General features: G+C 46.2%; 1 protein-coding gene across 1 annotated transcript; it reads left to right on the top strand.

Annotated features, from left to right (window-relative positions):
- The first annotated feature begins 6,203 nt into the window (after positions 1 to 6,203).
- RHEB (Ras homolog, mTORC1 binding) lies at positions 6,204 to 22,940 on the top strand. The gene is made up of 8 exons (XM_069958856.1): positions 6,204 to 6,592; positions 12,269 to 12,340; positions 15,905 to 15,972; positions 16,624 to 16,706; positions 19,352 to 19,408; positions 19,483 to 19,530; positions 20,684 to 20,765; positions 22,352 to 22,940. The coding sequence occupies exons 1-8, from the start codon at positions 6,541 to 6,543 to the stop codon at positions 22,442 to 22,444; spliced, it is 555 nt and encodes a 184-aa protein (XP_069814957.1). The 5' UTR covers positions 6,204 to 6,540; the 3' UTR covers positions 22,445 to 22,940.
- Positions 22,941 to 23,636: the final 696 nt, after the last annotated feature.

Genomic DNA, 23,636 nt, shown 5'->3' with positions numbered 1-23,636 from the left:
GGGGTGTGGGAGTCCAAGGGTGCGATCAGAAGGGAATGCAGGGGGCATCAGTATGGAAGGGAGGCAACTCTGATACATCATAAGACGTTGGTTGGCTTTTGAGCACTGTGCTGGGAGTTGTAGTTCCTTAGCAGTTATCAGTAATATGATTCAGAGAGAGCTTCATATTACTGATAGCTGCTGATGAACTACAACTTCCAGCATAGTATTCATGTACTGCAGAGACAGCGAGCTCTACACCTCTGTTGCAGCTAACAGAGATTGCTGTTAAAGAACTCCATCATCATCGGCTCTGCTACATCACAGACCAATCAGGGAGAAGCACGGTATGATGGGAAACGCAGTTTCCTGGCGAATGCCATTTTGGATACAGACCGGCTTTTAGAAAAACTTGTAACTCAGGAACAAGGACAGCTAGAAAGACGGGAGATGGGTCAAATTGCTCAGGGGGATTTAGTAAGACCAGCTAGGTTTCTAGGTTTGGGAGCATTTCATTTTTTAGCTCTTAAGGGGAATATCCCTTTAAGGCTTCTCTCTCATCTCTCTATCTCATCTAACTATTAATAAAATTCTGGACAGCTCCTCCTTGTGTTACTATCTGTGTTCCTACTAGTCTATGTACACAGTACTGCTTCCTGAATATATTCTCCCCTCCATTTAGTCTGCAGGCTTGTCATCATCATTATTATTGTTGGCAAAGTTCATTGCTAAGTGTAACCCTTTCCTTGATGTGGTGTTTCTTTCCTTTATGCTCATATAGCACCTTGCATTGATTCATATCATTTACATGCTGTGACTAGAACCCACAGAACTAGAGATGAGCAAATATCGAGCATGCTCGAGTTCCTCCGAACCTGAGCGTTCGGCATTTGATTAGCGGTGGCTGCTGAAGTTGAATAAAGCCCTAAGGATATCTGAAAAACATGGGTATGGTCATAGGCTATATCAATGTTTTCCAGAGAACCATAGGGCTTTATCCAACTTCAGCAGCCACCGTTAATTCAAATGCCGACCGCTCGGGTTCGTACGAACTCAAGAATGCTCAATATTCGCTCACCTCTACACAGAACCCATCTACACCGCAGGTTTTATACCCCAGAATGTCAGGTATATACTGGGATCTGATACTGCAGTGTTTAAATGCTGGGGACCTGATACTAGCCTTAGTAATTTACTGGGGCCTGATCGTGGGGTCTATAATATTCTGGGGGCCTGAAACTGGAGTCTCTAATATGTTGGGGGGCCTGATATTGTGGTCTAAAATATGCTGGGGGCCTGATAGTGGGTCCTTATACTAGAGTCTATAGTATGCTTGGGGCCTGATACTTGGAGTCTGTAACATGCTGGGGGCCTGATACAGGGGTCTGTAATATGCTGAGATCTGACACTAGGGTCTTTAATATGCTGGGGGCCTGGTAATGGGGCCTTATACTAGAGTCTATAATATGCTTGGGGACTGATACTGGGGTCTTTAATATTCCAGGATCTGATACTGAAGTATGTAATATATTGAGGATCTGATACTGGGGTGTATAATATGCTGGGATCTGATACTAAGGCCTGATACCAGGGTCCATAATATGCTGTGGATCTGGTACTGGGATCTATAATATGATGGGGGTCTGATGCTGTGGTCTGTAATATGCTTAGGGGCCTGACACTTGGGCCTATAATATGCTGCAGACCTTAAAATGGGGTCTATAAAATGCAGGGGGTCTGATACTGGAATTTATAATATGCTGGGGATTTGATACTGGGGTCTGTAATATGCAGGGGGTCTGATACTGGCGTCTGTAATATGCTGGGGGGGCTTATACTGGGGTCTGTAATATGCTGGGGGTCTGATACTGGGGTCTGTAATATGCTGGGGGGCTTATACTGGGGTCTGTAATATGCTGGGGGGCTTATACTGGGGTCTGTAATATGCTGGGGGTCTGATATTGGGGTCTGTAATATGCTGGGGGGCTTATACTGGAGTGTGTAATATGCTGGGGGCCTTATACTAAGGTCTATAATATGATGGTGTCTACACCTGGTGGGAGATTTATGAAAGGGTGTAAATATACACCTGGTGTAAATTGCCCACAACAACCAATCACAGCTCCTCTTTTATTCTACCAGAGCTGAAAGCTGAGCTGTGATTGGTTGCTGTGGGCAGTTTACACCAGGTGTATATTTACACCCTTTGATAAATCTCCTCCCTGGTGTCTACAATATTCTGGGATTTTATGTTGGGCTCTATAATATGCAAGTCAGGTCTGGATGTGAGTGGTCATCCGTGCTGTACAAACTATGGTGTGAGGTCTTGACAATAGTGAAAGTGTATGGAAAAAAAATCTGAATAATTCCACCTAGTAAAAAAATGCACCCCTTCAAACCACACCCACAATAAGCCACCCCACCCCATAACCACACCCACAATAAGCCACCCCCTCCCCATAACCACACCCGCAATAAGCAATCCCCCTTCCCCATAACCACACCCACAATAAGCCACCCCCTCCCCAAAACCACACCCACAATAAGTCCCCTTCCCCATAACCACACCCACAATAAGCCACCCCCTCCCCATAACCACACCCACAATAAGCCACACCCCTCATTGTAAAAAGTGTCCTTTGGGGGAGGGGGATTACGTATTTGCCAACTATATTATAGGAAGGGCTGTCTGTGTGAACATACGCGTAGGGTCCATTTACACAGAAAGTTATCTGACAGATTATCTGCCAAAGATTTGAAGCCAAAGCCAGAAACAGACTATAAACAGAGATCAGGTCATAAAGGAAAGCCTGCGATTTTTCCTCTTTTCAAATCTATTCCTGGCTTTGGCTTCAAATCTTTGGCAGATAATCTTTCTGTGTAAATGGACCCTAAAAGGGAATGTACAGGAAGTTCAGGAAAACTTGGCTGCTGTCTTCCAAAAACAGCTCCACACCTGTCCACATGTTTAATGGAAGAAAACTGCATATAACGTCAGGAAGACATCCAGAATTTACATAACATAGATTTACATAACATAAAATATGGAATTTCCCTTTAACCCCTAGACGACCCAGGACGTAGAGTTACGTCGTGGAAGTCTGTCACCAGACGACCCTGGACGTAACTGTACGTCCTGGGTGGTTCTCCCGCTATGAAGCTTCATAGGAGGTGGGGGTCGGCTGCAGTGAGCAGCCGGGACCTCACCGGTAATGACACGCTGTAGCGATCGCGCTGCCGCGTGTCATTAAGTCTTTAAACGCCGCGGCGTTTAAGTGTAAGTGACAGGGGGAGTCCCCTGTCACTTACCGATCGGGACCCCCGCAGTGTGACTGCGGGGTCCCGATCGTTGAAACGGACCGCCAGAGGTCTCTCACCTTCCTCCGTGCGGTCCGATCGGCGATCTGCTGCACTAAGCCTGCACAGGCAGGCTCAATGAGCAGATCGCCGATAACACTGATCAATGCTATGCCTATGGCATAGCATTGTACAGTGTGAACAATCAAACTAATGTATGTAAAAGTCCCCCAAAGGGACTTCAAATGTGTAAGAAAAAAAAGTTCAAAACACTAACACACTACCCCAAAACCCCTCCCCCAATAAAAGTTGAAATAACCGCCCCATCCCATTATATAAATAAAACATATAAAAATAAATAAATAGATAAACATATAATATACCGTAGCGTGCGTAATTGTCTGATCTATTAAAATATAACAAGCGTCATTGCGAACGGCAAACGGCGTACACAAAAAGAGGGAAAAAAGTGAGCGGATTAACGATTTTATGTTACATTATGTCCGATCTTCACAAATATGGTATTATTAAAAACTAGAGATCATGGCGGAAAAAATGACACCCCATACAGCCCCGTAGGTGAAAAAATAAAACCGTTATAAGCGTCACAATAGTCCCATTTTATTAATAATTAATTGCCAAAAAAAAGGATTTAAAAAAAAATATATATATATAACATTAGAGAATCTGTGTAACCTGCATATGGTTGTGTTCGGACTGACCTATAGAATAATAGTATCATGTCGCTGTTACCATATAGTGCATTACGTAGACACAGGAACCCCCGAAATGTTACCATATTGCATTCTTTTTTACAATTTCACCTATTTATATCTTCATAAATAATATATTTGGGATTCCGTCATACATGTTATGGTAAAATGAAAGACACCATTACAAAGTACAACTATTCCTGTAACAAACAAGCCATTACATGACCCTGTAGATAAAAAACTGAAAGTGCTTGAACTCTTAGAAGGGGAGGAGGGAAAAACGAAAACGCAAAGATCAAAATTTGCGCGGTCCACTGGGTCATTTTGGGCCTGGTCCTCAAAGGGTTAAAGGGGTACTCCAGGCAAAAATGTATTTTTAAATATGTTATTACATAAAGAAAGTTATACAAATCTCTAATATACACTTATTATGGGAAATGCACATATAGTGCTATTTCCCTCAATTCAGTAGATCAGGCAGGCTTTACTTCCTCAAAAAAAATGTGATGTCACGTCTCAAGTGTAGTGTAGAAGTATAGAAGGGAAGAGACGTCTATCCTCCCTCCCTGTGCTGGTCCCTCCTCCCTCTGTATTACCCCTTGCCGGTTCTATTACACTTGCTGAAGTGGGGTGAGCGCTCCTAATCTGACGGACACCCCAACTAGCCGCCCGTCTCCCCCCTACCCGATCCCATGCAGGAGCACCCGGCGGGGTGAGTGCTCCTGCACTGCCCCCCAACTTGCCGCCCCTGATCTAAGCCGGCCGGCCGGCTGCCCAGTCCTGTGTACGGGCGCTCACCCGCCCTCCCGTGAGCGCTTATGCACCTCCTCCGCTGCCCGCCTACCAGCCCCATGCAGAGCACTCACCCGAGCCCCGTCCCGGCGGGTGAGCACTCATGAATGCCGCCCCTGATGTAAGCCGGCTGCCCGTGGACAAGGGCTCACCCGCCGTCTGATCCCCGGCGGGGTGAGCGCTCATTCACCTTCTAACTTGCTGCTCTAAGCCAGCCGCCCCGTCCCCTGCATGAGAGCTGACCCGCCGCCCAGTCCAGGCGGGGTGCCCGCTCATTCATCTTGTAACTTGCTGCTCCTTATCTAAGCCGCTCGCCCCGTCCCCTGCATGAGCGCTGACCCGCCGCCCAGTCCAGGCGGGGTGCTCGCTCATTCATCTTGTAACTTGCTGCTCCTTATCTAAGCCGCTCGCCCCGTCCCCTGCATGAGCACTGACCCGCCGCCCAGTCCAGGCGGGGTGCCCGCTCATTCATCTTGTAACTTGCTGCTCCTTATCTAAGCCGCTCGCCCCGTCCCGTGCATGATGAAGCAAGCTGCTTAGAGAAGGTGCAGCTGCTTAGAAGAAGATGCATGAGCGTGCACTGGACCGGGCAGCAGGTCAGCGGGGACGGGGCGGCTGGCTTAGAGCAGCAAGTTAGAAGGTGAATGAGTGCTCACCCCGCCGGGTGCTCCTGCATGGGAACGGGTAGGGGGGAGACAGGCGGCTAGTTGGGGTGAGCGTCAGATAAGGAGCGCTCACCCCACTTCAGCAAGTGTAATAGAACCGGGCAAGGGGTGGGACAGAGGGAGGAGGGACGTCTCTTCCCTTCTATACTTCTACACTACACTTGAGACGTGACGTCACATTTTTTTTTGAGGAAGTAAAGCCTGCCTGATCTACTGAATTGAGGGAAATAGCACTATATGTGCATTTCCCATAATAAGTGTATATTAGAGATTTGTATAACTTTCTTTATGTAATAACATATTTAAAAATACATTTTGCCCGGAGTACCCCTTTAACTTTGTAGTAAGCTGGGAATTTGGTCCTCCAATTGACCATAGAGAGCCATGGTTACAATTGAGGAAGAGAGGAAGTCGCCGACACTGTGAGGAGGTAACTCCACAAACTACGTGCAAAATCATGGTCACCTTCACGAACGCACGCCAGTCTCCACACTCGCGCAGCATACACACGTTTCTGTCCTCACTCTAGGAGCCATTTTGTTGACGCCTTTCTCCACAGGGACGCTCGATCGCAGCAAAAATGTCCTCGCGGCCCGCGTCACGCACCCTCTCCTCTACTGACGGGCAGCGCGTGAGAGGCGACGTGACGGCGTAGCCCCGCCCCCTCCTCATATCTGCCTCTCAGAGAGGCACAGCCTATGTCCTTTTGGAAAGGTAGTATTTGACATACGCCCCGCCCCCTGCCACAAGTATCGGCCAATCACGGGCCTCCCCGCCACAGCGAGCGGACTCGTATGACGCAGCGAGTTTTTTCCGGACAGCCGGGAGGGCGGGCAGTAGAATAAAAACAAATCCGTGCCGGAGCGGAGGAGGCGGGGTATAAAGCCGGGCTGACGCCTTACGTCCCCGCGCAGGAGACAGTCAGGCCGTGTGTGGGAGTGAGTGCGGCGTACACACCGGGCCGGTCCCAGGCGGAGAAGTTCGGCGCTTTGCTCCCGTGTCGCTCGGCCGCTCCCTCTCTCTCCTTCATCATCTGTTGGTGGATGCGGCGCCCTCGGGTCTAAACCAAAGGCAAAACCGTGGAGGCGCCAAAGATGCCGCAGTCCAAGTCGCGGAAGATCGCCATCCTCGGGTACCGCTCCGTGGGTGAGTGGCCTCCCGGCAGCTGGGGGCGGCTACACGTGTGGGGGGTGGCGGGGGCACGGGGCACGCGGGCTGCACACATGGTGGAAGCCTATAGCCTAGCGACTAACTGCTGTGTGTGTATATGTTATTTCTTGTGTGTACCTGCTGTAAGTGTATGTATATATATATGTGTGTGTGTATGTGTGTGTGTGTATATATATATATATATATATATATATATATATATATATATATATATATATATATATATATATATATATATATATATATATATATATATATATTATAGTGAGTGTGATAGGCTGGCTGCTGCTGTACCCGGGTATGATGGGTTTGTGTTGTGACCTTTGACCCAGTGTTCCAGCCTGGCAGTGACTGCTCTATCCCTGGCATTGTGCACTGGTTCTCTGCCATCTGGATAGATCCTTATGGGCCGGCACCTTATCCTCTTCTAAAGCTCCTGTTCCCCACTCCTGCCAGAAAAGGTGGATGGATATTTATTAGTGTCTGGCAGTGGCTGCTTCATCTTTGGGTACAGCTGCTAGTGTTTCTTTGTTTGGGCATCTTCTTCCGTCCGCCCTTGGTCACAGATTGGGTCCTGAGTGCCCACTACCATCTACCAATGGTTTCTCAGCATATGCTGCTGGGGGTGCTTAGGATGGGGGGGGGGGGGGGCTGTCACTTCTGTAACCCACCATGCATGCAGTCTCTGATATGGAAATGACTCCTGCCTGATGGAGAGGCTGTACAGAATAAGCCACACCCTTTAAGGGGCTCTTCATTCCTCTGGTTTTGTGGCTTATTTGTATCTAACTTTTGAAGTAGCAGAGTGCCCCCCCCACCACCAATCTGATGTCCTATCAGCAGTTCTGTAAAGCTGGAGGACACATTAGGTCTATATGGGAAACGTGAGTGGCTACCAGTATGGCTGCTTGACATCCTGTAGTGGGAGGTCCATTACTAGGAAAGGTGAGTGTGACCTGTGAGGTTGGGTGGCCATGGGGCGGCTGTGCTTTAGACCACTTAGACCACTGACACCAGTCTGTCTCCCATGTTCCACCACTGATCAGGGTGATGTCATTCTGGGACTGGTGCATTTCAGGACCAGTTGACATCCTATAGACAGGGCCGTATTTACCACTAGGCACCCGTGGTCCGGTGCCTAGGGCAGCACCAGGGAGCAGGGGGACAGAAAAAACTATTTTTATTTTTTGTCTTATATTTTTTTTCCCTCCTCCCGTTCAGACTTGCCAGTAAATCTGGTGTCTTTTCCAGGGGGGTGGGGGGTATGGTGGTATTGGTCAGGTCTGGTATCGCCAATAGGTGCGTGTAGATGGGGTGTCTTCAGATTTAGTGCCTAGGGCAGCAGCAGCTGTTAATACACCCCTGCCTATAGAAGTGAATGGGATCTAATGTGTTCTATAGTGTATATTGTGGCCGGGCTTTTACCATTTCCACGACAAGATGCTCATCAGTGTTACATGGTGGTCTTCTCTTCCTCGGCTGTGGGGGGTAATGCTCTCTGTAGGGGGTCCTCAGCACAGCCCTGGATCTTTACGTGACCATAACTACAGACTTTCTCAGTTTATATACTATAGTCGTCCTGTAAACCTCAAGGGTGAAAATCTGACGTAGAACTATATATAGGGCAGAGGGTCAGACATAGGAGCCCGTACACGAGATTCTGTCCAAACCCACCAGATCACTGTGTATATAGGGTTATCGTTTGTCGAATTTCACAGGAGATGAAGGTGACATGTCTGGAAGCGGCTTATTCTGATGTAACATGCCAGAATGTGTGTGAACACGGCCTAAGGCTGTCAAGATATCATGCTAACAGCAATGGCTATAGCCTAGTATATAATACAGTATGGAGTGTAGATCCAGCCTTAGGCTGCGTATTTATATGTAAACTTAAAGCTTTAGGTATAAGGTTATGGCGCTGGGCCAGGGTTGCTTCTTGTGACATTAAGAAAAGCCTTTCCCAATCTCATAACCCGGGATGTGATCGGCTCGGTGCAGTCATACACCCACAGGGCCTGGGCTATATAGATCTCTATAAAGAACGGAGTGTGATATGTGCATGGAAGGATCATAGGTCACTGTGGGTGCTGTCTGCATTGGGGCACTGCATCCCAGTGTGCAGTTTGTATAAAACCTTGGAATATCGTTGCCTTTCTTGATCTCTCTTGCTACTGTTGCAGATTGGTGTTCAGCTTCTAGAGGTTATAGCTGTCAGCCCTTAGATCCCTCACCATTCTGTCGGAAACGTGAATGGCTGACAGCTTGTGTCTGGGATGGGGAGAGTTGGGGTATGTAGCGGCTTATCTCCCCGAGAGAAGGATCTGGCAGCTGAACCACCCCCCCCCCCCCCATGCCCAATTCTTCCCTTCCCAACATTTTGTTGCACAGTTTAACACTTCCTGTGTCTCGATGTAAAAGTCACACATTTTTGTGCAACTTTTTTATATTTTTTATATGCTTATTCGTGTGTAGTTTGCTTCTGTGCTGGCTTTGTGGGGGATCAGCTGTAAGCCCCCCTTTCCTACATTGTTACATAAACGTCAAACTACACATGTCTACATCTGTGACTGCCAAAGCTATGAGACTATATTGTTTTTACTGCACACTGAATAGCGTTTAATATAGAAGAAAAGTTTTCCATTAATTTCTCATAAAAGGTTAATAAAAATTAATACGTTTCCTGAATCCCAGTATAGCGGCAATAAAAAGTAAAAGTTGTCCTGTGAAACATAAGACCCCATATAACTGGCAGTGAATAAGAAAATTGCTTGGTTAAGGCTTAAAGTAGGCGCAGCACTAAGGGGTTAGCAAATGCAACTTTTTTTAATCCACCCCAGTGTGGACCACACTTACTCAAATAGCGCAAGTTGTGCCTTAATGGTGCAGGCACTTGCTCCAGACTTATGATGGTGCCGGTGCCATTTTGATAAATTTTGCGAGGGGGGTGCTTTCCATTTAGAATAAATTTAATGTAAGACTCCCAGGACTTTATGTTTTATAACATTAATGTACAATAGTAGGGATCGCTGCCAGCAAGTTGTATGGAAAACAGCCTTTACTATAACAAGAGGGGGCAGAACAATACCAGGATGTAGTGTACACAAGGCGGAGGATATTTGGTGATTCTCACATTATAAGCCCAGGAGACCATGTAGAGGGAGCAGCTTCTGTGTACCAGGCCTGTAGGATACTAAACACTGCTTCTCCTGGTTATGGTGGGAACTGGATAACCTGAAAGTAGCTCAGGCAATAGAAGCTGTGCCAACCTTGCTGCCATGTGATATCTGTCAGACCACCTTGTGCTTGATATAAGGGCTGCAGTAGATGACCACACTTGCTGCCTACCTCTCCCCATAGAGAATATGGGAACGTTAGGCTGTGCTGAATGTTCCTGTGTATGGGGAGGATGCTACCAGATGGGAGAGAGAACAGACATTCAGGGAAGGCCTATCCTAGCTGATGGACTGGCCACTCAGCCAATCAGTGTACGTTTGTATTGACCAGTTAGGGCCTGTTCACACTGAGCCTACAGGTGGGATTACACCATGGGATACCGCATGTGTTAGTGTCTCTATGGGATGGTGCCGATTCTGTTGCGTGAGCTACCCCATAGAGACACTGACAGGATTTATTCCACCTGTTCAGCTCAGTGTGAACAATCCCTTACTGTATACACCTCTATCTTCTGACAGATTATGCCATTTGGGGTAAGGCTTGGGTGATATTAGCAATGCCTGACCCTATTCTGAGGGATAAGCTAGCTCTAGGACAACCTGGCTGTGGCTTACTACTCATTGTAGAGAACGCAAAAACATTTGGTTTAGCTGAATGTTCAAGTGTATGGGGGGGTTGGCTAGAAAGTTATTGCCTATGTATAGTCGGCTTAAAGGGGTATTTCCCTCTGGGGTAATTATGCCGTATCCAGAGTATGCACTAGGTGGGCTATGTGGGGGTCTGACCACGGTGGGTCCTATCCCTACAATATCCTGTGCGGGTGAGCTGCAGCTCCATTCATTCTGTCCCCTCTGTGATCTTATGCCCATTCATCTGAACTTCCTAGGCTGATGTGAAGGCTAATTCAGATGGCGTCACTGCCTTCCTAGGGTGGTGGTTTCCATTATAGATGTACTACAAGATCAGAAGATGGGGTAGATGCTAGGGGCAGATTGCCTCCATTTTGCCCATATCTATGTGGTTGCTGAATGTCATATGGCTACACCTGAGGCTCCTGATTGCTGTAATATGAGGGTATTATCACTTGCCTAGCTCTTATATACTGTAATATTCTGGGTATAAGTGGTTATGTGGTAGACATGGCATACAGAGACCCATGAGGTAGTGACCAGTGTTCTTCTAGAATAGAGGGGGAACAATTCATGAAACATTGGGAATTCCAGGCTATGTTTCCCTGACATAAAGGCAGCGGATGACATTTCAGGTCACACGGCTGATCCTGGTCTGGAAACATCACTGCTGCACTTGGGTGACCTCCGTGATTCAGGGGCTTTCTGTCCGTTCTGTAGCTTCATACTGCTGATCTCTCCCACGGCAGCAGCAGAACCATCCGGGACATGTTCTGGTAGAACAAAAGCCGGGGCAGATGAGGCCTAGATCTGTGGGGGACTCCCCTGGATACATACGTGTGGCACAGATACTCTGTAAGCCGGAGTTCTCCGGGCTTATAGAAAGTCATGCAGATTGTTGGCTTTAATTCACACTGAGGATCTGTTCTGTGGTTTGAGCACAGGAGGCAACAAGGAAAAATCTCAGTGCCTAATATTGGTAATGACAACTGTGTAACTACTGGAGCCCTGCTGAATACCTGGGGTCTGGGTGAAGCAAAGCCTCCAGGGATGCATGAGGCAGGCCTTGTATATTCCTGAGGCCTATAAAGTTTAGCTGCTAAGGTCTTATCCTGGAACATATTTGTGTGCTACCTTGGGGGTGTGTTTGGCTGTACAGAGGCTGCATTTAAGGGCTTAAAGGGCCTGGAGTGCAGTTTCCAATGCAGTATATTACAGCCAGATCCCTGACACTGGGTGACTGAGCATCAGCCAATCAGTGCCAGGCTTGTTATGCTCCACCCCTTCCTGCTTAATACGCAAGTGGCAGGAGGGGTAAGTAGGTGGACAGTAGGGAAAATTGATTATTGAGTAATAGGGTACATTGGCAACTACGGAGGGGGCAGTATAAAGTATCAGCGACTGCCTGCAGAGGGGAGATGTATACATCCACCCTCTGTAGGTCCCCCATACTGTGTACAAGTATTGAGGGGGACCTTGTGGGGGGGGGGGATGTATACAGTATGGGGGAATAACTAGAGGGGAGGAAGGTATACTGTATGGAGGCCTAAAAGTGGGACATACAGTATGGCAGCTAGCTACTGTATAGAGTGGGGCTACTGTGTTTCTCCTAAAATAAGACCTACCCTGAAAATATGCCCTGGCCTTTTGTTTCTCTGCGAAAAAAATAACTCTGTTCAGAGAAACATGGAAGACAAGAAGGTGTCTGCCAGGAAACCCAAATACACTTGATTTACTTAAGAGATCAGTTGTCATTCACTAACCAGAACATAATCCATCTTTAGTGCTGGACATACTGTGAACAAACTCGTCTGATCATTAGAATAAATGTTTCCCATCTCTCCTCTAGGGAAGTCTTCACTAACAATTCAGTTTGTTGAAGGACAGTTTGTGGACGCCTATGATCCGACAATAGAAAACAGTAAGTGTCCTGTACATCAAGGTTTGTTGTCTTCACTTTCCATTCCACCTGGTGTAGAGAAATCCTATACCTGCAGTTCTCATGGGGCTCCGTCCCAACTCTTCCGTAGTACAAGGAATTGCCTGGTCAGCCAGTCAGTGACAGCATTGGTGTCAGCTCTCTGCTACTGCCTGGCTGAGCAGGCAATTTTGTCAGTATTTAACATCTGTACGAGCACAACTAAAAGATTCTCTAGCAGTGCCCCTTTAAGTATTTAGACCTTTAACCCTTTGAGGACCAGGCCCAATATGACCCAGTGGACCGCGCAAATTTTGATCTTAGTGCTTTCGTTTTTCCCTCCTCCCCTTCTAAGAGCTCTAGCACTCTCAGTTTTCTATCTACAAGCCATGTAAGTGCTTGTTTTTTACAGGAATAGTTGTACTTTGTAATGGCGTCATTCATTTTACCATAACATGTATGATGGAATTCCAAATATATTATTTATGAAGATATAAATAGGTGAAATCGTAAAAAAGAATGCAATATGGTAACGTTTGGGGAGTTCCTGTGTCTACGTAATGCACTATATGGTAACAGCGACATGATACTATTATTCTATAGGTCAGTCTGAACACAACCATATGCAGGTTACAAAGATTCTCTAATGTTATATATATTTTTTTTTTTATGAAATCCTTTTTTTTGGCAATTAAATATTAATAAAATGGGCCTATTGTGACGCTTATAACGGTTTTATTTTTTCACCTATGGGGCTGTATGGGGTGTCATTTTTTCCGCCATGATCTCTAGTTTTTATTAATACCATATTTGTGAAGATCGGACGTTTTGATCACTTTTTATTGATTTTTTTTAATATATAATGTAACATAAAATCGGTAATCTGCGCACTTTTTCCCCTCTTTTCGTGTACGCCGTTTACCGGTCGCAATGACGCTTGTTATATTTTAATAGATCGGACAATTACGCACGCTATGATATATTATATTTTTATCTATTTATTCATTTTTATATGTTTTATTTATATAATGGGAAAGGGGGGTGATTTAGACTTTTATTGGGGGAGGGGTTTTGGGGTAGTGTAATAGTGTTTTGAACTTTTTTTTTTTTTTACACTTTTGAAGTCCCTTTGGGGGACTTGTACATAGATTAGTCTGATTTCTACACTGATGAATGCTATGCCATTGGCATAGCATTGATCAGTGTTATCGGCGATCTGCTCATTGAGCCTGCCTGTGCAGGCTCAGTGTAGCAGATCGCCGATCGGACCGCATGGAGGCAGGTAAGAGACCTCCAGCAGTCCGTTTTAACGATCGGGACCCCCGCAGTCACACTGCGGGGGTCCCGATCGGTAAGTGACAGGGGACTCCCCCTGTCACTTACACTTAAACGCCGCGGTCGCGCCGCGATCGCGGCGTTTAAGGGGTTAATGACACGCGGCAGCGCGATCGCTGCAGCGTGTCATTACCGGTGAGGTCTCGGCTGCTCACTGCAGCCGGCCCCCACCTCCTATGAAGCGCGCTCCGCTCCGGAGCGCGCTTCATAGCGGGAATAACACCCATGACGTAAGGTTACGTCATGGGTCGTCTGGGGACAGACTTCCATGACGTAACCCTACGTCGAGGGTTGTCTAGGGGTTAAAGCGTAACTGTCATATTTTTTTTTATTGCAGAAATCAGTAGTATAAGCGATTTTAAGAAACTCTGTAATAGGTTTTATCAGCCAAAAAAGCCTCCCTCTGTACTCAAGAAGCAATCTACCAGCCTCCCCCCCCTCACTTCTTATCTGTGCATTATCAGGCAAACATGTCTTCATTACAGAGAAGCCAGTGAAGACTGGTTCTGCTCTCCCATTCTATCCTTATGGAGGGGGGAGGGGCTGGGGGAGATGAGGGAGCAGGAAGAGGTGACATGAAGGTCAGCTGTTTGTAGACTCTCTGGGCACCTAAACTGCAGGATTCTGGGGTCAGAAAGGTCAGTGCTTATCTATAAACTTGCTGAGAGAAGATTGCAGGGTGTTGTGCTTTGCAGGACTGCTCCGTGCTCAGTCACTCCTAACAGCCCCTCCCCTCTCCATAGCCACATAATGGAGACAGAAATCCTGCTTCTTTTGAAGGGAGGGGGGAGGCTGGGAGATTGCTTTTTTTAGTCCAGAAGGAAACTCTTTTGGGTTGTAAAACCTATTACAGAGTTTCTTAAAATCGCTTGAACTGTTATTTAATTTTTAAAAAAAAGGCCCTAAAATGACAGTTACGCTTTAACCTTATCACTGCGGAGAGCTGATCGTAGCCCATGGGGTGCTGTACTCAAGCACTTTTGCACAGTTCTCTTAGTGGTTTGTGGGGGTTTCAGTGATCCTAATGTCTGACAGGTACTTCAGCAGTTCCTGAACAAAACACCTCCTCCCTTTTATAATGAGTAATATTGAGACCGAACAACATGTTGATAGCAAACTCTCTGACCTCTGTCTGGTGGCGTGTCAGGCTCACCTTGGAGCCACCTGGCGTTTCGCCATCCACTGCCTGCAATAAAAGGGAGAAAGCTGAAAACTTCCGTTTCATCTGTAGCCCAAGCTTGCCAAACCTCACTAGTAAGCTAGAGCCAGGAGGAGGGCATTCTGCTGAGTGTTTATAATGTCCAGAGGTGACGCCGATTACAAACTATTTAGAAGTAAAATTGATGGAAGAATACTGTGGGAGGAGGGTCAGGGGGTGTAATGCTATAAGGCAGGGATGGGGAACCTTCGGCCCTCCAGCTGTTGCAAAACTACAATTCCCATCATGCCTGCCTTTCCCAGGCATGATGGGAAATGTACTTTTGCAACAGCTGGAGGGCCAAAGGTTCCCCATCCCTGCTATAAGGTTTAACCTAATCTCTGGTCCCTGGTCATTCTGCTGGTCTGGGGCCGTGGCAGTCACAATGCATATAGGGGCTCATAACTGCTGTAGTTGGTGCCTGCAAAACAAGAGTCCGTGGAGTCTGTTGCGAGTCTCAAATCACGGAATGGCCAGATATCTCTAGCCTGTTGCCACGGGGTGCTTCCATTATGGGGAGAGCACCACACCACCCTGATAAATAGCCCCTTAAGTCTCACTCTGGATGGAGGCCTGCCTTGGCAAGCCCTTGTCATGATCGCAATACTCTTGCCTTGAGTTAGACATTGACAAAAAGGGGCCACCCTGGTATCTCCTATTTATGTTCCAATACTTGCAACTGAGTGGGACTTAATAGGCTATTTATCAGGGTGGTGTGGTGCTCTCCCCATCATGGAGGCACCAGGCAAGAGGCTAGAGATATCTGGCTATCCCGCGTTTTGAGACTCACAATAGACTCTTGTTTTGCATATTTAAATTTTTGGGGGAATCAGTGGAGACTCTTGAGTACTTCATTGGAGTTATTTTTCACTGTTCTCCTTGAGTTCAGTGATTACTGTGTTTTGTTGGTGCTTGTCATAGACGGCCAGTGTATAGGGGCTCTGAAGATAACTTGTGCAATGCAGGCCAGAGTACAGGTTGCTCACCTTGTATTGTCTCTGCTTGGCCCTAATGTAATGTTTTCTGTTTTCTAGCATTTACTAAACAGATATGTGTGAATGGACAGGATTACCAGCTTCAGCTAGTTGATACTGCTGGACAAGTAAGTATAGTATTTTGAAGGTGCCTAACCAGAGTTTTTAGGACTGGACCCCTGCTGTCTCCTGATGTATGGTCAGATCTTGAAATAAAAACAAACCTAGTCTCATAGAAAGTAATGGTGGTGGTCAGGCATGCACTATACCGCTGTCTTTACTGCGAACAAAGCTCCCCTGTTGTGATTAGTGGGGATCCTAAATATATATATATATATTACCTAAAGCTGTTCTGGGGTAAGCCCTTTAAGGGTGGTAAGATGTGCATGAAAACAGTGGTCTCTTAAAGGGTGCAACTATGTACCTAACCAGATAAACTAAATTATGACCATTTAAAGAAATATTAAAACTATTAATGTAAATGAGTCGGCGGACTATTAAAACTAGTCATGAATGGCAGGGAAATAATAGGTGTACGGCTTATGCAGATGAGTGGGTTTGCTGTCCCTGTGCACGGCGGCTGTGGGAGGTTTCAGGTGGCCGGCATCCTGGAGCAGGTTGCTTCTCATCCTCTTCCCAATCTCCGCTGCATCAGTAATTGTGCTGACTCGCTGTGATCTGTTCCTATGGAAACAGGGATGTCCTGCTCTCACTGCTCAAATTGATGGGAAACATTTGGTAATTTGTATGTATAAAAAATGTGATTTTTCATTTTCTAGGATGAATTTTCCATTATTCCTCAGACGTACTCCATAGACATTAATGGATACATCCTTGTATACTCCGTTACCTCCATCAAAAGGTATTTTCTTTCTAAAAGTTATTCCTTTACCATATTCTCCCTATTATCTGCTGCAAACATGCAATTGGCCCTAACATTAAAACCACCTGCCTAATATATAAGTGCCACTTGTATTGCCAAAGCAACTGAGCTATCTGCAAACAGACTCCACAAGATGTGAAGAATAATTGGCAGCAGGTCCTCCCCCTGAAGTCATGTGCAGCCTACGTATAGAGGCCACGACCACAAAGGGTTTGCAACAATGATTAGGTGGGTGGTGTGAGTCACAGTAACATCTATTAATTCCAGGAGCCAATGTTTCCCAGCAAACTGCCCTGGGCATAACATGGCTGCTGTTCAGCTTCTTCTTCCCATAGTACTACCCCAGGAGAGAGATGTATACACGTGCAGCTGTCCTGTCCACACAATGAATAAAAGTTGGTTTATTGAACAGGCCAACTTCCTCCATTGTTCTTGTGGTGTTTGTAGTGAACATGGATTATCAGGGGCACCCTGACCAGTTCCATAATGTACTGTTATGACATTTTTTTTCTATCATGGCCAGCAGTAACCCTTTAAGCATCTTGTGCTATAGAAGCTCTTGTGTGATCAGTCCAGAGAGTCTAGCCTTCAAACCACATTCTGTACATCTTTGCTTTTGCCATTTCACCAGTTGTACTTCCACCGAGTAATTGTTAGGTACAAACTACTGCACCCCGGGAACAACCCCATGGGACCTGTCATTTTAGGGATGCTCTAACATCACCAGATCCTTTCAACACAAGACCAGGTGTATCCAGTGGCGGTCTTTGGCACCAAGCACCCCAAGCGATCGCTTGGGGCCCCCAACATCCAGGGGGGCCCCCACGCCCGGCTCTTGTGCTCAAGACCGCTGGACAGGGCCGCTGCCCCGCTCGCTGCTGCCATCTGAACTGTAACTATGAGCACTCGTAATGAGTGCTCATAGTTACATGCAGCTGCACTGACAGGGCGGGAGACATTGGTTCCCTTCCTGTCAGTCACTCTTGTGGCCGCAGGAAGGGTTTTCCCTGCGGTCACAAGTGGAAGCTTTGTCCTTGTGGTGCCGACGCTCCAGTGACATCACTGGAGCATCGGCGCCAGGTCAAAGGGAGTGCGGCCTCTTGTGACCGCAGGGAAAACCCTTCCTGCGGTCACAAGAGTGAAGAGAAGAGGAGACGCCCGGACCCAGGTGAGTATAGTGTTTGTTTTATTGTGTTATATACTATATGGGAGGGAGAGCACACAGGGGTCTGTTTAACTGGGGGAGCGCACATCGGGGGTCTATATAAATGGGGGGAGCACACAAGGGGGCTATATAACAGGGGGAGCACACAGGGGGGCTATAGACTACTGGGGCTTCACAGTGGGGTCTATATACTACTTGGGGCAGCACACAGGGGGTCAATATACTACTTGGGCCAGCAGAATGGGGTGTATATACAACTTGGAGAGCACACAGGAGGTCTATATTCAAGTGGGGGAGCACACAGGGGTCTATATACTACTGGTGGGGCACATAGGGGGTCTATATACTACTGGGGGAACATACAGGGGGTCTATAAACTACTTTTGAGGCACACAGGTGGTCTATATATAACTGGGGGAGCACACAGGGGGTCTGTATAATACTGGGGCAGCACACAAAAGGGTCTATATAATACTGGTGGGGCACACGGGGGTCTATGTACTACTGGGGGAACCACACAGGGGGTTTATATACTACTGGAGAGGCACACAGGGGTCTATATCCAAGTGGGGGAGCACACAGGAGGTCTATATCCAAGTGGGGGAGCACACAGGGGGGCTAAATACTCCTGAGGGAGAACACAGGGGGCCTATATACTAGTGGGGGAGCACACAGGAGGTATATACAACTGGGGGCAGTACACAGGGGGTCTATATACAACTGGGGCAGCACACAGGAGGTCTGTATACTTCTGGGGTAGCACACGGGGGGGCTATATATAACTGGGGGAACACACAGGGGTCTATATACTACTGGGGGAAGCAAACAAGGGGTATATACTACTGGGGGCAGGACACAAGGGGTATATACTATTGGGGGCAGCATACAAGGAGTATATATTACTGGCGGTAGCGCACAAGGGGTATATACTACTGAGGGCAACACACAGCGGTCTATTGTTTTGGAACATGTGTCGAGGGGGGGGGGGGGCCCAGACATAACTTCGCTTGGGGCCCCAGAAATGCCAAGACCGCCCCTGGGTGTATCCCACCCCTTGATGGGTGTCACAAGAAAGTAAACGTTCCTGCCTCTGTGGTTTTAATGTTATGGTCAACGAAGCATTGGGAACAAATGCGTCTATTAGTTCATAAATGCCTTTTTTTTTTTTAAACTATAGAATGCATTGGTAGATATTGGGGTATGTTCACATGCCAATAAAGAAAACTTTGTATTACGGCACTATAACTGGAGATGAGCGACTCTCAAGCATGTTCAGATCCTTCCAAACCGGAGTGCTTTATGTGAATACCAGTGACTGCAGAAGTCTGTTGCCGCACTGTCTGAGGAAAGTGAGCATGCTCAAGATTGGCTCATCTCTAACTAGAACGTGTTAGCCCTTAATATGCCAATACTGCCATACTACTATAGCAGGTATTCACAAATTCTCTTCTCTATTTAGCTTTGAAGTGATCAAAGTCATTCACGAGAAATTGTTGGATATGGTGGGGAAAGTCCAGTAAGTTGTCGAACCTTTTTAATATAAATCCTTAGGGGTTCCTTTTACCTCAGCTGACTAGATCTCTCTTCCAGGGTTCCTATAATGTTGGTTGGAAACAAGAAAGACTTGCACATGGAAAGGTTAGTATCGAGAGAGCTGTCACCCTGTAGAACTACAGCAATAAGTTATAAAGATGTTTGTATGTAACATCTAACCAGTGGTCAGTATGGTGCCATAACCTAGTTGCAGTAAGAATTTATCACAATTTAGGGTCTTCACATAATTTTGGTCTCAGTGTTTTGGACGGCTTGTGTTGCATTCAGATCAGTGTGTAGGCGTATTGCAGAATATCATCCGTAGAGATCTCTGGCATGGTGCTGAGTAACCTGCCACAGTAATCTATACTCAGTGACTGCTATAGGGGACATTAACTATGTGACTTCACCCAGAAATGCTCCAGTCATATGGACAAGTTAATGGAGCTATCCCCTAGCCACAGAGTAGAGGCTAACCAGCGACTAGTGTCCTGACAACTGGGAATCCCACAGATCATGACCATAGTTACCTGAGAGAAGTTGTGGCACAATTCACCTCCCCATTCTTGTGATCAGTGGAGCTCTCGCTGTTCAGTCCTCCACAATCAGCTGGCTATCACTTATCCTCTGGAAAGGGTATAACTCATTTTGAGAGTCTTTAATACTGCAGAGGTTATAGCAGTCCAGTTAGATAAGATAGGGCTGTGTTCACATTACTCTTCCTTCAGTTCAGCACTAAGCAGGGTGATATTGCTCTTGTGTAGTAGTTCTATAATATCTGGTTGGGTGGCAATCTCATATGGACTTGTAGCTACTGGTAATCATACAGAATGCTCATAAACTTGCCCCTTAGTGTGTGTACAACCGACCAATTTTTGTAGTGGTAACAAACATTTAAATAGGACTTTTCTGCACTGTCTGACTAGGGCACGCCTCCCTTACTGGTGGGATATGACATTTGCACAAGGGTTGATGTGACTGTCTTATAGATCTGTCTGGGTATGTATCTATTCCCTACCTGTAGAGCAGTTGGAAGCACAATATGAGAGGGGCTCTGTATCGAGGTCTTCTGTAAGAATTGAAAGCTGGTTGTACTAGGCTGAATGTCTACGTATATCTTCACCATAACTCTTTGCTGTCCAGGCATCTAGCGCAAGCTACATAGAGCCAGAAGATGCAGGATTTTATGTTTAGTAGTTTAGATGCTGACAAACCTAAAGGTTAGACGGTTTACTCCATGTACCTGAATGTCTTACAGAGTGATCAGTTATGAGGAAGGCAAAGCCCTAGCAGAGTCCTGGAGTGCAGCTTTCTTGGAGTCTTCAGCTAAAGAGAATCAGGTATGTGGTTATGATGGGTTAACAGGCCATTTTGGTGAAAGGCTCTAGACTAGGGATGGGAAACCTTCGGCCCTCCAACTGTTGCAAAACTACAACTCCCATCATGACTGGACAGACAAAGCTTTGTAGTTTTGCCACAGCTTAGTGGGGGGGACACATATGACACCTGTGCTTAAAGGATTTATGAATAATGCAGCTGTCACCTAATCGCATTGTTGGAAAGCTGTGTAAATGACCACCACTCCTCATTGCGGCAGAACAGTTTGCTTGCATATGAGCCTCTCGGTTCCATTGTTCATGACTTTGGATTACTGTGTACTGTTTGGCTCACGTCTCGTCTGTAAAGTTTTCCCTATGTATTATAGGGCCTGGTAGAACAATCCTCTATACAGTGGAAAGGTGTTCTGACCCACACCATCCCAGTATATGCTATAAGGACATTTGTTATAAGCTGGGGCATAGGCACATGTCAGATGCAGTGTAGAAGAGAAGACTGCACTCTGTGAGGCTGGTGGTGCTCGTGGTAGGACTCCTCCCAGAGCAGTAGAAGAATTGATCCCGGCACACACAGTAGAATTCTGCTTATTTTATTAGTGCAGTATATACAGGAGGATGCGTTTCGGCTAGGTAGCCTTCATCAGCTCCTTTATGAAGGCTGCCTAGCCGAAACGCGTCCTGTATATACTGCACTAATAAAATAAGCAGAATTCTACTTGGTGTGTGCCGGAATCAGTTCTTCTATGGACTTGTCGGAACCCATGCCTTTTCCATGCCTGAAGTTCTTTTCACATCCCTTAGTAACAAAAGGATTTTACTTGGTGACACTGTCACCCCCTTTTTGCATTAGGACTTCTCTACACAGGTGTAAAGGTTTTCATACCTTATTTTATAACATGTCATGGTGCTTGTTCAAGTGATCTTTTTATCATCTGGAATTGGGATACTGGATTTTGGAATCTAGGCCCCACCCCCACTAGATTGGCCCCTAAGGGGCATGACCTATGTGGCGGTGACATCAGAGGGGCATGGCTAAGTGGCACTTCGGCCGTGAAGCCCCGCGCAGGTGTCCCAATGCCAGATGATAAAAGATCACTTTTTACTTGAACAAGCACCATGACGTATGATGTAAGGTATGAAAACTGCTAAATTTACCATTTTACACCTGTGTAGAGCAGTCAGATTGCAAAAAGGGGGTGACAGTGTGAGTTTCTTTTGGAAACTTAGAATGTTATGGATTGTGCATGTGGCCTTGCAATGAAAACTAGGCTTTATTATGACGTTGTGCCAGTAGCTCTAAGGATAATGTCTCGGCGCCTACAGTTTTGGTTTAAGATGTGAGTAGTCGTATAGTATCTAACACAAATGGGTTCCAAGTCTGCCCTCAATACAAAAGATTCTACTAGAGACTAAAGCCTTATTCACACATGCTCTCTAGAGACCTGAGAATCAAAGATCATTGTTCATGATCTGCACTTTCACCGCTGCCCTGAGCTCACATGTATGTAAAGCATATGATCTTGATGCCTCTGTCGCTTCCTGTTCATGTGCTGTTTGCTTTAGCTCTTTGTATATTCTTTATTTTTCAGACTGCTGTCGATGTTTTTAAAAGAATAATTTTGGAAGCAGAGAAAATTGATGGTGTAGGTTCACAAGGGAAGTCTTCCTGCTCCGTAATGTAATTCCACTACACAAGCTGCGGACACTGGGAATATATTCTACTTGAATAAGCAAACTGCCTGTTCTACTTCTTCAAAACTAGGCTCTTCTGTTAACTATTCCCCTCCCAGCAGAAGTGTTAATGCCAGTAAAGCCTTGAGACTTCTTCTGGGACTAGAAAGGTTGCACAGATGTTAAGATAGGGATGGTCACAGCCGCCTTTTTGTTTTTGTTTCTTTTACTTTTTAATTCAGTTTCTGCAAAAAAAAAATCTGACTTCTGGGCAGATATCTACCATCTTCAACTATTCAATCACATACACTTTCAATTTGTATATCATATTTCTTAATATGGCCAATACTTTTACTGGCATTAATTTTTTCAGTGTAGTTTGTTTATAATGTAATCACTTAAATGATGCCTATTGTTACATTACCCTTTACTTAACCAGGCTTGAACGTCAGTGTTTCTTTCATTGTTCAGTGTAAACTTGTAAATAAAACAGCTGCAGACCTTGTGCTCCGGCTTGTCTCGTGTCATCTGTAGTAAACTTACTAGCCAGGCTCCTTTGTAAACTAGCCATACATTGTATAGTTGTACCATGCATTGGTGGTTTCTCAACACGTGGCCTACGCTACATGGCTGGGATGGCTTGGATATTTGTTTCTTTACCCTAAGGCTGCACTCACATGTTCCGACATGAAATGCCTGTAACCGACTTCTCCTATCTACGGTTCCCCCGCGGAACTCGGAACGTGTAAATGCAGCCTTAAGCTATGTTCCCACTAAGGTACCTTTTTTTTCTTTTTTTTCTTTTTTTGGGGGGGGGGAAAGAAGAGAGGCAGTCTCTTAATGACTATTGCTATCACGATTAGTGGCCATCAATATCACAAGACTGCCTGCTGTGTTTTCGTAGTGAGAACATAGTGTCAGGGTGTGTTCACACGTACAGGATCTGCAGCAGATTTGATGGCGCAGATTCAATGCAAAGTAACTCTGGGCCATCAAATCTGCTGCAGATCCTGTACGTGTGAATGCACCCTTAGGTTGCGTTCACACCTACAGGATCTGCAGCAGATTTGATGCTGTGTTCAGTTATTTAAATGAAATCTGCTGCAGAAGATCAGCTGCAGATCCTGTAGGTGTGAACGCACCATTAAACTGTTTTCTTCCTCGATGTAATTCTGTGCAGTCTGAGGCTGTGTTCACACATTG

Source organism: Dendropsophus ebraccatus, chromosome 2 (assembly GCF_027789765.1).
Source record: "Dendropsophus ebraccatus isolate aDenEbr1 chromosome 2, aDenEbr1.pat, whole genome shotgun sequence".
NCBI lineage: Eukaryota > Metazoa > Chordata > Amphibia > Anura > Hylidae > Dendropsophus > Dendropsophus ebraccatus.
Note: the sequence above shows the minus strand (reverse complement) of the source record. Positions and strands in the feature narration are given on the sequence as shown.

Bases quoted from the DNA above. Each gene is read 5' to 3' on its own strand.
- RHEB (XM_069958856.1), top strand. From the start codon at position 6,541: ATGCCGCAGTCCAAGTCGCGGAAGATCGCCATCCTCGGGTACCGCTCC. The intron at 12,341-15,904 runs GTAAGTGTCCTG...TCTGTTTTCTAG, and splicing joins TGATCCGACAATAGAAAACA to CATTTACTAAACAGATATGT. The intron at 15,973-16,623 runs GTAAGTATAGTA...TTCATTTTCTAG, and splicing joins TAGTTGATACTGCTGGACAA to GATGAATTTTCCATTATTCC.